General features: G+C 37.0%; 1 protein-coding gene across 1 annotated transcript in view; it reads right to left on the bottom strand.

Moving 5' to 3' along the window:
- ppig (peptidylprolyl isomerase G (cyclophilin G)) overlaps positions 1-15810 on the bottom strand; it is a 62331-nt gene that overhangs the window by 10960 nt on the left and 35561 nt on the right. Inside the window, exons 4-12 of the mRNA XM_073047255.1 lie at positions 12455-12562; positions 11970-12014; positions 10300-10387; positions 9443-9472; positions 9209-9348; positions 6979-7180; positions 4092-4253; positions 1923-2010; positions 956-1098 (exon numbers count right to left, since the gene is read on the bottom strand). Of these exons, the coding sequence (XP_072903356.1) occupies positions 956-1098; positions 1923-2010; positions 4092-4253; positions 6979-7180; positions 9209-9348; positions 9443-9472; positions 10300-10387; positions 11970-12014; positions 12455-12562 (1006 nt within the window). The remainder of the gene's footprint in view (positions 1-955; positions 1099-1922; positions 2011-4091; positions 4254-6978; positions 7181-9208; positions 9349-9442; positions 9473-10299; positions 10388-11969; positions 12015-12454; positions 12563-15810) is intronic.

The following is a 15810-nucleotide window of genomic DNA, read 5'->3' as shown; positions in this document are numbered from 1 at the left end:
AGCGTTTGGAAGCTGGTGAGCACCAGGTTGATGTTGTCGCTTCTTTGAAATTGGTTACATCGATGATCAGAACAATTATTAAAAATGCATACAAGATAAAAGTTTCTGCAGTGACAACCTCAAAGTTGTCATCAACACCAGCAAGAAACCTCACCACAAAGTTCCTCAGCATTAGCATCACCACGATCACACAACTCATGGACCAGTTCATCAATAATGACCCTGACTGGGAGCAAAGCAGTAAGGCAAAGAGAAGTGTTCTCGATATGATTTCCTGTTACTGAGAACTGCTTCACGAGAGGAAACTTAAGAAAAGGCCGTCAAATCTCAACATCTACGTGAAGAAAATGCCAAAGTTAGAGGAGGACCCACAGCCTGGCCCCTCCATCTTGGACGTAACCACCAGCTGCTTCCCTCTGCTGCTGCTGCGATGTGTTGCTCCAATGTTATTGCTCCAATAACCTGCTCCTACAGGTTAGGCCTATTTGCGTGTTTGTTGATCTATGAATTACTTCATTATATTTTATATATGATATAAAACTAATATACCGTGGGTTTGGTTTTCTAAAAAAAAATTCAGGCACATGTGTCCCCACATAGTGCTGATTTACATAGCACTCCACTTCCGAGGAACACATGCTCAGTGTTAAGCTGGGTCTGAGCGTATGCTTATTTGAATAACACTCATAACTTGCTTTTGTCAAAGAACCAACAGGTTCTAATAACTTCCATGTATTAACAAATAGAAATGAGCTTCCAAATAAATTTGTGAACAGTTAAAAGGAATTGTCTCTGGGAAAGTAGCTATTTATCCAATTCATTGGCAACTTCAGACTCCTTATGTGACATACAGTCTCCTTCTCCTTAACATCACAGGAACTCTTAGAAATCCGTTCAACAAATACCAAATTCTGTAATACCAATAATTACTGATACCAATAATACCAATACTTACTTATCTCCTTTTATCCAACGCTCTCCACTAGAAACCCTCATTCTTTGAGCCCGTTGCATCTCGTGCCTCCAGTGTGGTGGAGTTTCACTGCGCCTGAATCGATCCCTTGACCGAGACCTTGATCGTGAAGGTGTTCGATAACGCTACACAAGACCATTTTTAGAAGATACAAAAATCTCATCAGGAAAAGAACTTGAAGTAACACTCTGTAATTCTGTTAACAATTCAAGTGTGTCCCAAAGCACTTTACAATCAGTGAAGCCTTTCTGAAGTGCAGTCTCTTCAGCAGCTGGTAATAATACAGCAAGGACCCACAAAGAACAATATCTGAACCTGCTTTTTTTGTGATGTTAAGCAAGACAAAGCACTGGGACTTCTGCAAAATTGTGCCTTGAGATATTTTACATTAAACGATGTAGAGATTTGAATCTTATTTAATTATCTCTCTGCACAACCTCAGTCATCAGTACTGCACTGGAATACCAGCCTGTATCTAGTTTCTAAGAAACTGGAGTGAGATAAATCCATTAGTTGATTCAGAATGAAGAGCTAAGTGTGAGACATGCCTGACATCAAAAAATAAGAAAGGAAAAACTGCCATTACTCAGCACGATTCATAAATTTGGAAAATCACAAAGAACTCACAATGACTAATTATAAAAACCTAGAGGTATTGGCTACGTGGCAAGATACAACTGCCCAGTAAGCTACCAGTTATTTTGTTTTAGGTATCATGGTGGTAAAATATTGATCGTGATATTGGGAGAATATCCATCTTTTCTGTAAGTATTCCCATGGATTAAGCCCACCTCAATGGACAAGGACTTAGGTTAATAGTTGGTTCCATAGACATCTCAGCTGTGGGATTTGGCTGATAAAATGCTTTTACTATGTGAAGCCTAACAAATGCAAAGAATTAAATTTCTGCCTACAGCACAAAAAGTATAAGGAAAAATAAGGCACTTACCCTAGGTCCTCTTCCTTTAATCTTTCTTCCTGATCTAGTTACTAAGAGTCGTCTTTGATATGTAGAAATCTGGGAATTTGAAACATTGCTGTTCAAAGGAAAGACAATTATTCCTATTATTTAAATGAAACCAAAATGAATAACTAAAGTTAAGGCCCAACTTATGGGTTCATAAGAAAATCATAAAATATTTCAGATTTCTATACAAAATATAGTTATAAAGATTGGTCTATGAAAACTTTACGTTTTAAGAAACACAAAATGAATGGCTCACCACTGCCTAACCACTTCAGCCCCTACTGCCACTGCTCATCACAACACCGCAAGTTCTGGCGAATTTTAACTAAAATAATACCATACCATCATCATGCAATACAAAATGCATATGATCCAATATCAAAATGATAGATGCTTTTTTCAATTTAATTGTAGTCAAATCTTTATAAGCAAAAGCGAGTTACTGATTCCTTTCTTACAATGTATTCGGCAGTAATTTCAATTTACCCAAGTAATAGTCAGGAAAACAAACATATGCAGCCTTAGCTACTAAGAATGCAGTATTGGCTTTAATGCAATATCAATATGAATTTTACTCCTATGGTCAAGAAATTACTGTCAGAAAATAAATATCCTTTTTGTTCATTGTCCAAATAGAGAATAAATGTTTAACCCTTCCTTTGATTATTACCTCATTCCTTCCATCTTTTTATACTCAAGTAAATCTTCATTAGAGGAAGACTTGAGGAGGACTATAATACTTTCAGAAATTATTGAGATGGGGAGAACTGAGGCAATCGAAATATTTAAATACAAATATGACAGCTTATAATTTGATATGTTGCCTAACTGGAAACCAAATTAGCCTAGAGAGAATAGGGATGATGGGCAAAGTATCTTCTACTGCTGCAGCTGTGAATTTAGCCACACAGAAGCTGTAAATGAGAGATACAGACTTTACTCAACACAGTAGATCTACTGGAGAAAATCTAGTTCTCTCATCATATAATGTTTTGTAGCTTTTAAATACATGCAAAATATACCTCTGATTACAGTGTTGAAGGATGAGACCTTGAATATACACTTAGCCAAAATATTAATCTAAACAGGCTTGTCCTGAATTGCATATTAATTGGCAGGGATACACCTTTAACAATGTATTGATGTAGGAGATGGCCACTTAATGCCTTTCCTGTCTCTTCCTGAAGTTTTCAATGATCACCAATTGACATGAACTTTTGTCTAGTTCCAATGGTACATTATCAGAATGCCCCAAACCAATGGTTGGTTTCAATAGCCTTTAAGTATCAGCTGAAGTTAAATTGTGAACAGGTTTTCTTTCATGAAGACTAGCTCTCATTTTCATTACTATTTTCTGTCCATACTTTCTTAACTCCAGAATCCCCAATGATGCTATAATGGATATCACAGCTGGATTCAAGATGAGCTCAAATTGACAGACTGTGGAAAAAACGAATGCTAGCTAACTGGCTAATATTAGAACTTGCTTGAAAATATAATTCTTACAGTATTAAACATATATAACACTAGTTTGTCTGAATAAGTAAACTAGTTAACAAATCAGGATTGTCAGGCATTTCATTCATAATGTAAACAGTGTCCTTCCTCTTTGCAAGAGGCCACTAGAACAGTATGCAGAATGAATTGATCACAATATTCTAGAAAGATAGTGCTGCTGAACATTCTGCATTTTTAGCAATCCGGTTGATAATAAATAACTTTCAAAAATTATACTTGGGATACTTGTGATGCAAACAAGGCAGCTTTTATGGCCCATCTGTAATCATCTTCAGATGATCACAAGTCCACCAGTGAGGAAATGAGGCCACAGGTATATTATTTCCCTGAAGATCAGTAGTGAATAATCTGGGTCTTTATGAAATCCACCTCCTTCCACACTCATTTCATCCAATAAAAAAATTATTAAATTGAATTCTACAAATTGGCATTGTGGGATTTTAGTGGCCTGTTCATGCTTCCAGATTGCTAATTTCTCAAAGCTTCATAAGCAACAATATTAGTTAGAAAATTTCAGAGTTAAGAGTAAATAGAATTGACATGCTGAATTTGTACCGTTGAGAACTGATGGCAGGGAGAACCAATATATAGATCTATATGAGAGCCAAATTTCAAAGTATCAATCATACAAACCTCTCTTTTTCTCTTTCTTTTTTCTTCTCTTTCACTTTCTCATCTTTTTTACGAGGACTTTTTCTCATTAGAAACCTATTTTCAGGTACAGGTGGAATTTCTTCAGGACGGACAGTGGCAACAGTCTCCTGTGTGGTACTTTCTGCACTTTCATCTGATGAGCTTTAAAATAAAGTTAATCAAACAATGCAATTAGTAAATACCAATAAAATGACATACTTTGGTGGTGCTGAACTGGCAGATTTTCTGGACCATTTGTTGTTATTCTATTAAAACTCCAACACACTTTAACTTTTTTTTTTAAAAAAAAGGTGCTACATTATATTTTCCAGTGAACCATATAAGATTAAAAGGTGAGTAGGAACTAGGGACCTGGTGTGTTTTGGGGGAGTGCAGTGACCAGGGCTCCTGTGAGCTTCGAAAGTGCAGGAAACATAACCTGAGTCAGATGCTGAACCATCGGGATTTCCAAATAATCCAATTGCAAATTATTGAAGCTCTACGATATAAAGAATGGATATTACTTATACACATAAACAATCACTCTCTCTCCCACTGACTAACTGTAAGCAACATCACATGGGGAAAATGAAACCAAATGCTATCAAAATGGGTTGCGGTCTTCAAGCAAAATAGGCATGGAAAGCAGATAATTAAACCAGGAGTATAGATGGTATTGACATCTCATTTCAATGCCATTAACACTGTTCATAATATATCGTTCTGACATAAATGTTTATGTACACACTGTTGACACAAAAATTTGTTCTACACTTTCCCTGAATAGTTTGGTGGCAGGTACTAAGTGAGCTAACATGAGGAACACAGCATTATCTTGTCAATGACAGCATCGGTAGCAGTGTAAACCTTGCAGTCCTTCTTGGGGAAACAAAATCCCAACAGCATAGAGAGGATAATTCCTACCACGATATAGACTACAAACATGCTCAATGGGACAGTCTCAAAACAGATTATGCAGCTCCAAACTGTGCATCCATGATGTGTTGTGACCACCAGCAGAAATGTACACCACCTTTATCTTTAATCACCAGGCTCCACATATACTCTACTCCACCATTAAGTGATTAAGATAAGATGGGAAGTGGCAAGAAAGGATTCCGAGATGACTGGTGGAGGGCTGCAAGATAACAGGCAGGTAGTGTCGGGTAGGGGAGATGAGTGGGTGGTGCTGCAAGTCTGTAGCAAGTGAAGATCGTAGAAGGCAAAGAGTATGATGGCTAGCTTAGTGAAGCTATAATACAAGACTACTTGTGGTGATTAATAATAAAAACAGACAAAGTGATCTCACAACAAATGTATCATAGCTCTGCAATTTTACCACAATTAGTTGGGAATAGTGGTGGGCAATTAGACAGCCAACAGGAGGAGGCAGTGTCAGAAAAAAATCAAAAATGCCAGACAGATGATCCAGTTTGGCCTTTCCCTGAGATCTCCACCATCAAAGAAGCTAGTCTTATGCTAATTTGATTCATTCCCCATGGAATAACTTCACTCACCCTATCACTGAACTGTTCCCACAACTTAAAGACCCACTTTCAAGGAATCCTCATCTCACTTTCTCGATAGTTATTGAATATTATTTCTTTATTTTTCTTTTGTATTTGTACTGTTTGTTGCCTTTTGCACATTAGTTGTTTGTCCGTTCTGTTGGGTGTAGTCTTTCACTGATTCTATTATGTTTCTTGGATTTTCTAAGTATGCCCATAGGAAAATGAATCTCAGGGTTGTATATTTTGACTTACATGTATTGTGATAATACATTTACTTTGAACTTTTTACTACTGGCTACAACAAAAGACACAGGGTCAGTCAACATTGTCTTAATGCTGAAAACCTGCCAAACGATTCCAATACAATTACTATTGACGTCTACCCATAATATGGAAAATTGCCCAAGTACTGTAGATTCCGGATTTTAAGCCGCTACTTTTTTCCCACATTTTGAACAGCTTTGAACACTGCGGCCTTTAATACGGTGCGGCTAATACATGATTTTTTTCATGCCGCCAAAAACATTTTGCCTCGTAACAGTAGACCAATAAAATTGATGAGTAGTTCACAGAGGTCCAATGAAATTGTACGATAAATCAAGCGCACTTTCACAATTAAATTATTGTAAATCAGTCATTTGTACTCACCCTCATCAACATGGAAAACACTCGAAGAAAAGCATTGTGCTGCCTTTATGGCAGTTATTTAGTTTATAATATTTTCGCTTAGTAATTCATTTTCTAGTTAAAGTTAGAAGTGTTTTAACTATATTTGTTTTCTGTACTACATCGCGGGATGCTATGACGTCACACCCGGTTTCGCCGCGTCTTGTGGGAAAAATGCCGTTTGCGATAAACGGGACGGCGGGGGGCGAGCGGCGGAGCGAAAATGCTGCTTTTAAGTTAAAGGCGATCAATAACTTTTCCTGGTAGGCTGCAGTATATATATTTTTTACCAGTCGTTAGGAGATATTGGAATGTTGTTCAGTAGAAAAGTATACGCAACGTATATTTAAAAGTAGCCGCGTTACAGGCACGGTTCGAAAAAAAGCATTTGCAATATGTATTTGTTTATGTTACCATATGGATTTAATTAAAAGTTAAAAAATCCTCACGTGTAATATCTTTCTGTGTAAATATCTCATATTACAACGTGGGACACCTGCGGCCGAAAATCCGGTGCGGCCTGTACAAGTAAAAAATTGATTTTCTTTCTAAAATTAGAGCCAGCGGCTTTTAATCAGGTGCGCTCTGTAGTCCGGAATCTACGGTATGTCCCTTTCATAGAAAGGACAAAGCCAACTCGGCTAATCGTTGCCCAACAGTTTACTCTGAATTATCTACAATGTCACCAACATATAGAAATAAATACCAACCTTTTCTTTACTGATTTCTTTCTTCGTTTTTTTTCTTTCTTTCGCTTTTTGGAATCTTTCTTGTGTTGTTTCTTTTTCTGTTTCTTAGAATCTTCATCTGTTTCACTTTCTGATTCTGATGAAGAATCTGAGTCAGAAGAGCTCTCAGAGTCACTTGAAGAGGACGAAGAAGATTTTTTTCTCTTCTTTTCGTCCTTTTTGGCTTGATTTGAAAAAGTTAAATATACTCTTATTAGACTAGATTTGATTGGTGAAAACACACATGCAAGCAAAGTTTTGCACACAAATGAATATAATGCAATGAATATATTTTACTGTGCCAAATTAATGCAAAGACATAAAGAATTGTAAATAAAGTAAATGAGAGATGTGAACAGAATAAATCTAGTATAGTGCAGAACATATAGTACGGAAGTTTGGAAATTGTTTAGGTGTTCCAGCGCTCTGCAGTCCCAGACAGGATTCCAAGAAGCAGAGGTAGCATGCACGAACCTCATAGCGGGCAGGCTGCAGGACAGGACTCAAGCTGATATTTGGCTCCATTTTGCTGATTAAAGCTTCCATTGTTCACTGATTAAAGCAGCAAGGGTGATTGAAGCGAGTGCAGAGGGTGAGTACCGGCTGCCTATCTTTTGATCGCTCCGCTACACAACTAGAGAGGGGAGAGTCTGCCACTGCGGACAGAGTTGCCTAGGTTATCTTCTGCATTTTGGACGTGGACCTGGACTATAAGATCTTTCATTCAGTTCTATAGTTTTTATATTCAGTGTTTCTTCCCCAACTTTTTTTGTGTGGGAAGGGGGATTTTGGGGGTCGATGTGTGCCTGATGCGTTTTGTTTGTGTGGGAGGAGGGATTTGAGGGTTGATGTGCCTGATATGTTGTGGGATTTGGGATTAATGATTGTGCTGCCTTTCGTTTCTTTTCTTTCTTGGTTTCATGGCTATCTGGATAACTGAAGAATTTCAGAGTTGTATACTTCAATAATAAAATGAACCTTTGAACATTACAGAAAGATATACTTTGTTCCAAATTGAAACCTACTATCTAGTGCAACTTGACATGTCTAACAGAACAGTACAGCACAGGAATAGGTCCTTCAGTCCACAATGTTGTATCAAACCAGCTAAAAAGCAAACTAAAACACCCAAACACTAATCTCTCCTACTTACACTATGTCCATATCCCTCCATCTTCCTCACATTCATGTGCCTATCTAAATGTCTCTTAAAAGCTGCTAATGTATTTGCCTCTACCACCGTACCAGGCAGCACATTCCAGGCATCCACCTCAGAGTAAAAATCTTACCCCTCACATCCCCTTTGAACCTAAAATGCACACCCTCTGATATCAGACATTTCAACAATGGGAAAAAGATACCTTCTATCTACCCTATATATGCCTCTCATAATCTTATAAACCTCTATCAGATCTCAACTCAGCCTCTCTCTTAACAGAGAAAACAGCTAAGTTTATCCAGCCTCTCATGATAACACATGCCCTCTAAACCGCAGCATCCTGGTAAACCTAACTTAAAAAGATTTTGCATGGCTTAGAAAGTATTCTTTTTAAATGGCAAAGACAAATTTAAATTTCAGTAGACACTAACTGTAATAAATATTCACAAAAAAAGTAAAAAAAATTATTGTTTTACAATATGTACCTCTGATTACTCCAAGATATCAATCTTCAGAATATTCCACCCCTTATAATTTTGCACTCAGCATTGTTCAATACAAAAACTATACACCACTGTGCAATCAGATGCAATTTTACAATATATTGAGTTTCCTGACTTATTTTTATTATTCCCAAGATTGTGATTTGAACATAAGCCCTGCTATAATTACTTCAATGACTTCAGCTCGCAAAATTAGTAAAAGAAAACAAAATAAGCTGCCAAAAGTAGGAACTGTTTTAAATAAAACAAAGCAACTTCATTCTGAGTTCAGTGGTATTCTGATTCAAATTTATCTCAGAAACAACACAGTAGGTCAGATAAGGGTACAGTTGCACATTCCAGATTATTACAGCAAATCATTTTTATTTTCACCACACATTATAATGAAAAGTTTTACCAATTAAAAGAATTATAATTACCATTTTGTGGTTTGTAAACAAAATAAAAATCTAACCAATTTACAGTAATAATATGAAGTCGCACAGCAATTAGAAGATTAAGTTTCTTGTCCTTTCCACCTACAAACATGTACACACACTAAACACTGTACCTTTGGCCTTTGGAACCAATTCTCCACAGTTTAAGATTCGGACTTCTGCATAAGGTTTACTATTTGCATCTGTTTTCTGGTTTTCCACATCTCTTATTAATTCTTGTCCTGAAATAACTTGACCAAAGACCACATGTACACTAAGAAAGAAAGGTGATATTATGTGATCTTTTGGTTTTCTTTCAAGGCACATTTAGATATTGAATCCATTATTTAAAATAAAATTATACTCACCTATCTAAATGAGGTGCAGGCTTTGTAGTTCTTTATAATTTTAATATTTATAAAAGTGGATGTTCAAAACATGAAATCAGAAAAGCAAAATTAGACATCTTGTAAACAAAATGCAGTAAAATCACTGACTTCAAAAAAAAACAACAGCAAAACATCATCTCTTTTCCAAATAAAAGCAAGCATCACAAAATGTAAAACACGCACAACCTCAGAATGGTCTTTAATTAGCAAAATGATGCGTTCAAATATGAGGTTTTTGTCTTCAAATACATGTGCAAAGAAAACATTAGTAAGGTTGAAGCTAATATGTTTGCTATTGCGCTACTACATGATGTGTTGCAATAAGAAAATGGATTAATTGGAGACAATATATCATAAGAAAAACCTTTAATATTTTAGTACTTAAGAAACCACCAAAGTGCATTGTTTTCTGGGATGTCTATTTCTCATGAAATGATTCTTGCAACATCAGAACAACACTTCTATCATATTTCAATGTGGATGTAGAGATGTTAACTATTCAATATTGTTAGCTAGCAGATAGATCAATGTTAAAACTAGCTGTGATTTTCAATTTGTGCAGGAACAACCCCATTAGTTTTTGATAGAACAAAAGAGAACATGGGAGGGTAGGAAAGCAAAACAAAGATGACAAAATGAAAGCAGCTATGACAGCATGAAAGGCACAGTGTCAGAAAGGCACAAGTTGTCAAGTTATTGGAGATAGACACAGCAAGCAATCACAAGGTAGTGATAACTGCTTAGTGATAACTCCCAAGCAAAGAAAATCATAGCAAAACAAGCACAAATGTAGACTAATTCAGATATTCCCAATAGGATAATTTAAAAAAACTTACATGAAGAATTGTGAGCCATTTGTATCTTTTCCTCTGTTAGCCATAGACAACAGGAACTCCTTATTGTGCTTGACTTCAAAGCTCTCATCTATTTTTAACAATGAAATGAGTGATCATTTTACAGAACTGTAATTAATATCTTATAACAGAATTTTTTTCTGAAATTTCTGTGAATCTTCAGTGGTTAGATTTATCACAAAAGATAGAATTACATGAACATTTTATAATTGCACATAAGCAATCATGTTTTTACCTTAGACAGGAAAACAAAGAAGCAAGAAAGATAATTGGAATTGCAAAGAAGCACTCTGTATTTCTAATTAGTCAAGTGCAAAACTGCATCCAAAATAGAAAGACAAAATAATTAACAAACATAGAAAATTCAAGAAACATTCTGCTGTCAAGCAGCATGTGTGGAAAGAGAGAAATAAAAGTTAGTTTTAAATTGCAGAGAAGGTTTGAGAACTCGAGGAAGGACATAGAGGACTTTCACTGTTGATTTCACAGAACAGCGTTTACAAATAAGCAGCCACTCTTAATCATGTGGACTTTGCCTTTCTGGATACCAGATGCTGGCAGAGGTCAGTTCAAAGAGATTGTTGAAATCCTTTAAGAGTGATGCATCAAGCAAAGCAAGCACAACGTCACAGATGAACAATTTCTTTTTATTTACATTTTAAGCTTCTTAAAGAACAGGGAATAAAGGTTGAAACAAATTTGTAAGATTTCAGTACAAACTGAAATATCAAAAACTTCACAGTAAGAGATTTTTCTTTGAGGAAAAGTACTAAAATAATTCTCTGAAGGGTAATATTTTAAAAGGTAGTATAGTTATGATTGCATATCAGTGAGATCCCACTTGCAACTCAGGTCACAAATGATGGCATGTTTGTTTCTTTCATGCCTGTGGTAATTAGTTTGTAAACATCTCACACTCTCATCATTTCACTGATTTCTGAAGATCCCAGAGGAGGAGTTTTTAAAAAAAAAAGAGTACCTGTTGATCAGCAGGGCTTCACTGACAGAAATGCCTAAATTCCTGTCTTTAACTGAACATGGATACACCCTTGATCACTATGATGGCGAAGGAAATTTCAGAGTAAGGTTTGCATTACACTTCTCAACAGACCAGCTACCCCATTTACAATCTTTCCAAAGGACGGGTGAGAGTGTTGGAGGTGGGAGAAGAGTTGCAAATGGCCATACGTGAGAGAATTGATTACGGGGAAATAAGTGGAAGAATGGGATTGATGGAATTGTTCTGGGAGTTAGCATTAACTCCACAAACTGAATTACCATCTTCTGCATTGTAAAGAAACCAGAATATGAAACTGCTTTTGCCACACATCTGATCCTTACCATTCTTATAACTAGTATTTCTATCTTTGACATAGCTTACTTTGCCTAAATGGAAGATGTAACAAGATATAATAGCAAGTATTTTCATTATCAAAATTTCACAAAAAATTAACAGGATATGAGATTTCACATTACCAATAATGTACATGTAAAATTTGAATTTTTGGTTAACTTGTATCATGAAGCAACTAAATCAAAATTATGGAAAGGATAACTGCACAACTGAATTCAAGTACTGGATTGTCTGTAAAATTTTCCATTTCTTAGTCAAACTGAAACATAAACAATAACTTGCAAAATAGAAAAATTACCTTCAAAAAACCCTCCATAGATAGATTCACCCCCTCTGCCATTTCCTGAAAGCATAGAAGATTTAATCAATTCAATAAAGTCATTGTCAGCAAAAATCAAAACAAATGGAAGATACAATACTGTGAGAAACAATTGGTATGTAATATTGCTATTTATTTAGGAATGCATAAATTCCAATAGATGTAACATTGACTACTTGAGTTAACTGGAAATTTGTTCAATTGGAGATGACGGCTTATGAATACCAAAGTTCTCCCTTAGTTGCATTTGTTTATACATTAGCTGCTCAGAAGGTAAAAGAACAATCCATCTGACTTTAAGTGTAGTTTCAGAGAATGTGACATACATAATAGGCTATTTATGTATAATAGACATCTCCCTCTACAATCAATTACACTGAAAAATGAAAGAAGTATGGCACTTAGGAAGTGGAGCCTTTTTAAAGCAAAGGACATAATAGCTAAAGTAGTTTCTTATTTCATACCTTCACTGAAATCACCTCCTTGAATCATGAAATCCTTTACAATTCTGTGAAATAAGCAACCTTTATAATGTAAAGGTTTTTGAGTACTCTTTCCTACTCCCTTTTCACCTGAAACGACATCAACAGAGTATCAATGAGATAACATGCACAAAATATTACAGGAGTTACAGTGCAACAAACAGCAGCCCTGTCCATACAAAGTAAAGCCCTAGCATCGAAAGGTACTGCTTTCAAACACAAGACAAATAATAGAACCACATGAACAGAGAAAATTTAAAGTTTCATCATCTTCCATGATATGATCAGTCAAGAATGTGATACTGAGGCTTTATAAGGCACTGGTGAGGCTTTACCTCGAGAGTACAGTGAGCAGTTCTGGGTCTCTCATCTAAAAAAAAGATGTGCTGGTATTGGAGAGGGTCCCAAGGAGGTTCACAAGGATGATCCTAAGGATGAAAGGATTATCACACGAGGAAGGTTTGATGGCTCTGGGTCTGTACTCACTGGAATTCAGATGGATGAGGAGGAATCTCATTGAAACCTTTCAAATGTTGAAAGGCCTAGACAGATGTAGAAAGCATGTTTCCCATGGTGGGAGAGTCCAGGACAAGAGGGCACAGCCTCAGGATAGAGGGGCGCCCTTTCAAAAGAGAGTTGCAGAGAAATTTCTTTAGCCAAAGGGTGGTGAATTTGTGGAATTTGTTGCCACATGCAACTGTGGAGGCCAGGTCATTGCATGTATTTAGGCAGAGGTTAATAGGTTCTTGATTGGACATGGTATCACAGGTTACTGGGAGAAGGTTGGAAACTGGAGTTGAGGAGGAGAAAAAAAAGATCAGCCATGTTGAATAGCAGAGCAGACTCGATGGGTCAGATGGCCGAATCTTGCTCCTATGTCTCATAGTCTAAGAAAGATGTATATAATATGTACCAGTCATTTGGATTTCACAAATCTGGTCACCCGAAAGAATTTTACAACCAATTAAGTATCAATGAAGCATAGTCACCTAATACTGGAGAACTCAAAATGCTGTGTATCCTACAATATTCTATAAACAATATTTTAATGATCAGATAACCAATTTTCTTTCTATTTCCAGCTCCCCTTTCCACCTTACTTTTTGAAGATTTTGACACTTCTAAAAATTCAGGACTTTTCCAGCAATTCTATGCTTGAATCATCCTGTCAGATCATCACCTATTACAACCCCCAAATGATCGCTATCAAGCTCACAAATGACATCAACTTTGACTTTGCTAAATCATCCCATATCACTCTCATCATCCATTCTACAGAATTTGGTTTAAACACACCATCTTCTACCAACATCTCTTTCCCAGGTCCTTGTCTGGTTTCATTCTTACCTGGTTGGCTATAAACAGATAATCACTTGTAATAGCCTTACTTTCTGTTCATGTGCTGCTACCCATGGCACAAGCAACAACTTCCACTACCACCCAATGATCTATCCTTTACCCCCTCCTTTGACCCATCCATTTTGATGGTGATATTCACAGAGCTTCCTTAAATTTCTTGTTTAATAATGGAAGACTAGAAGAAGCAGCGCTGCGGAGTTCTGTCAGTTGCTCAGCTCTATCTGTGGCACATGCTTTCTGCTATTCAGCTTGCATGTAGTCCACTTGTACCTTCACTTGGTTGGTGTCTACCTCCCAGACCATACACATACTATTGGAGGAGGAGGAGCTTTGGAGAGACAATGGTGTCTAACGCCGACTCCTTTGCCTGCATCTTTGGAGACAGCTCTATTTCTAACTTTAAAATCTCTATTTTTCCCTTTCAGGGTTCTGCTGAAGACCCTGATCTGGAGTTACACGCTGACTTTGGTTCTTTGCAGGAATGGGACCTACTTTTGGGGTTTCACAACAGGCCGTTATTCGATATGCCAAGAATGTGGCCCAAGAGGTTAGCTCACCTTTGGAGTTCCAGAAGTCCGTGGCTCTGGAGACGGGCAGACCGAAGGTCAGTACCTCTGCAGGAATTTGGTGTGTCATGTGAGACGGATGATCAAAAACTGTGAGCTGGCTGTGTGCCCAGAGACCCGAGTTCTTTGGGCACAGAGCTCGGAAAAACCGACTCAATGAACTTTTAACATCATAAATCAGGGAGCTGTTTGCTATGTCTCCCCTCTCGCTGTGTAACGGTGACATCTCTGTTTTCTTTATTAGGGAGCGAGCCTGTGGTATGTCAAATTACTGGGTGAACGAGTAGTCTTTGGTGTACTGCAAGTCTGTGTCTTTATTGATGCTTTGCTGCACGCTTGAGTGCTCAGTGGGGGGGTACTGATGCTTTTATTGCTGATGGTGGAAGGGTTGGCCGTTGCTTTGCTGCTGCCTAGGGTTCTAACATTTAACTGTCATTCATTCTTTGGGGCACTTCTCTGTTTTTGTGGATGGTTGTGAAGAAAAAGTATTTCAGGATGTATATTGTATATATTTCTCTGACATTAAATGTACCTTAAAACCTGGCTATACTAACTATCACAGAACTAGAGTGGAAGCAAGTAATCCTCAGCTCCAAGGTATGGAGTGAGATAACTGTTCTTATTTAGATGAAATCCTAACTTTGCACTGACAATACACAAAAAGGTGTTACAGATATGTCCCTATTATCATATCTAAACAGATAGATTCAGACCAGAATACAGAGAGCAAAATATTAATCACTGTGACCCATATTCCACCAAAACATGTCACCTCGTGGCTCAGTATTTCATCCAAATTACCATTAATATCAAAACACTGATCAATTTTAGTCTAATGATGAGCTTCACTGGTTGAGCCAATAGGCCTGTTATAACTCTACGACTATGAGCGTGGATGGGCATATCACTAGGCATACATACAGAACTATGCAAATCTTAGCTACGATGTCTAAGACTTTTGCACAGGACTGTGTGTTATGTCTTTCCAGTTACCAAATAACACTTAATGCTATTGAGCTAATACAAAGCCAAGTACTCTTATTTCTATTTCCCAACCCCCTTCCTATTTTAAACAATATACAATACTGTGCAAAAGTCTTGGGCATCCTAGCTATACATATATATATATGTGCCTAAGTACTGTAAAATTGAGATGCCAAGCTGGTGAAGGTATAATACAGGACTAAATGCAAAGCAACCAGCAGAAAGAGCTTTCTAGAGTCAAAGCTAAGCAACTGACAAATCATGTCAAAGATCTGCAAACAACTATCTTCTGCAGGAAAGCAGCAGGTTGAGAAGCATCTGTGGGATGAACGAAATTCTTAACGTTTTGGATCAAATCCTAATACTGTTTCATCTGATTGTAAATGGATGATGGATGGATAAACAAGAAATTTAAGTACAAAGCTCTGT

This window comes from Hemitrygon akajei, chromosome 5, assembly GCF_048418815.1.
Source record: "Hemitrygon akajei chromosome 5, sHemAka1.3, whole genome shotgun sequence".
NCBI lineage: Eukaryota > Metazoa > Chordata > Chondrichthyes > Myliobatiformes > Dasyatidae > Hemitrygon > Hemitrygon akajei.
This window is presented reverse-complemented; position numbering and strand designations above follow the sequence as displayed.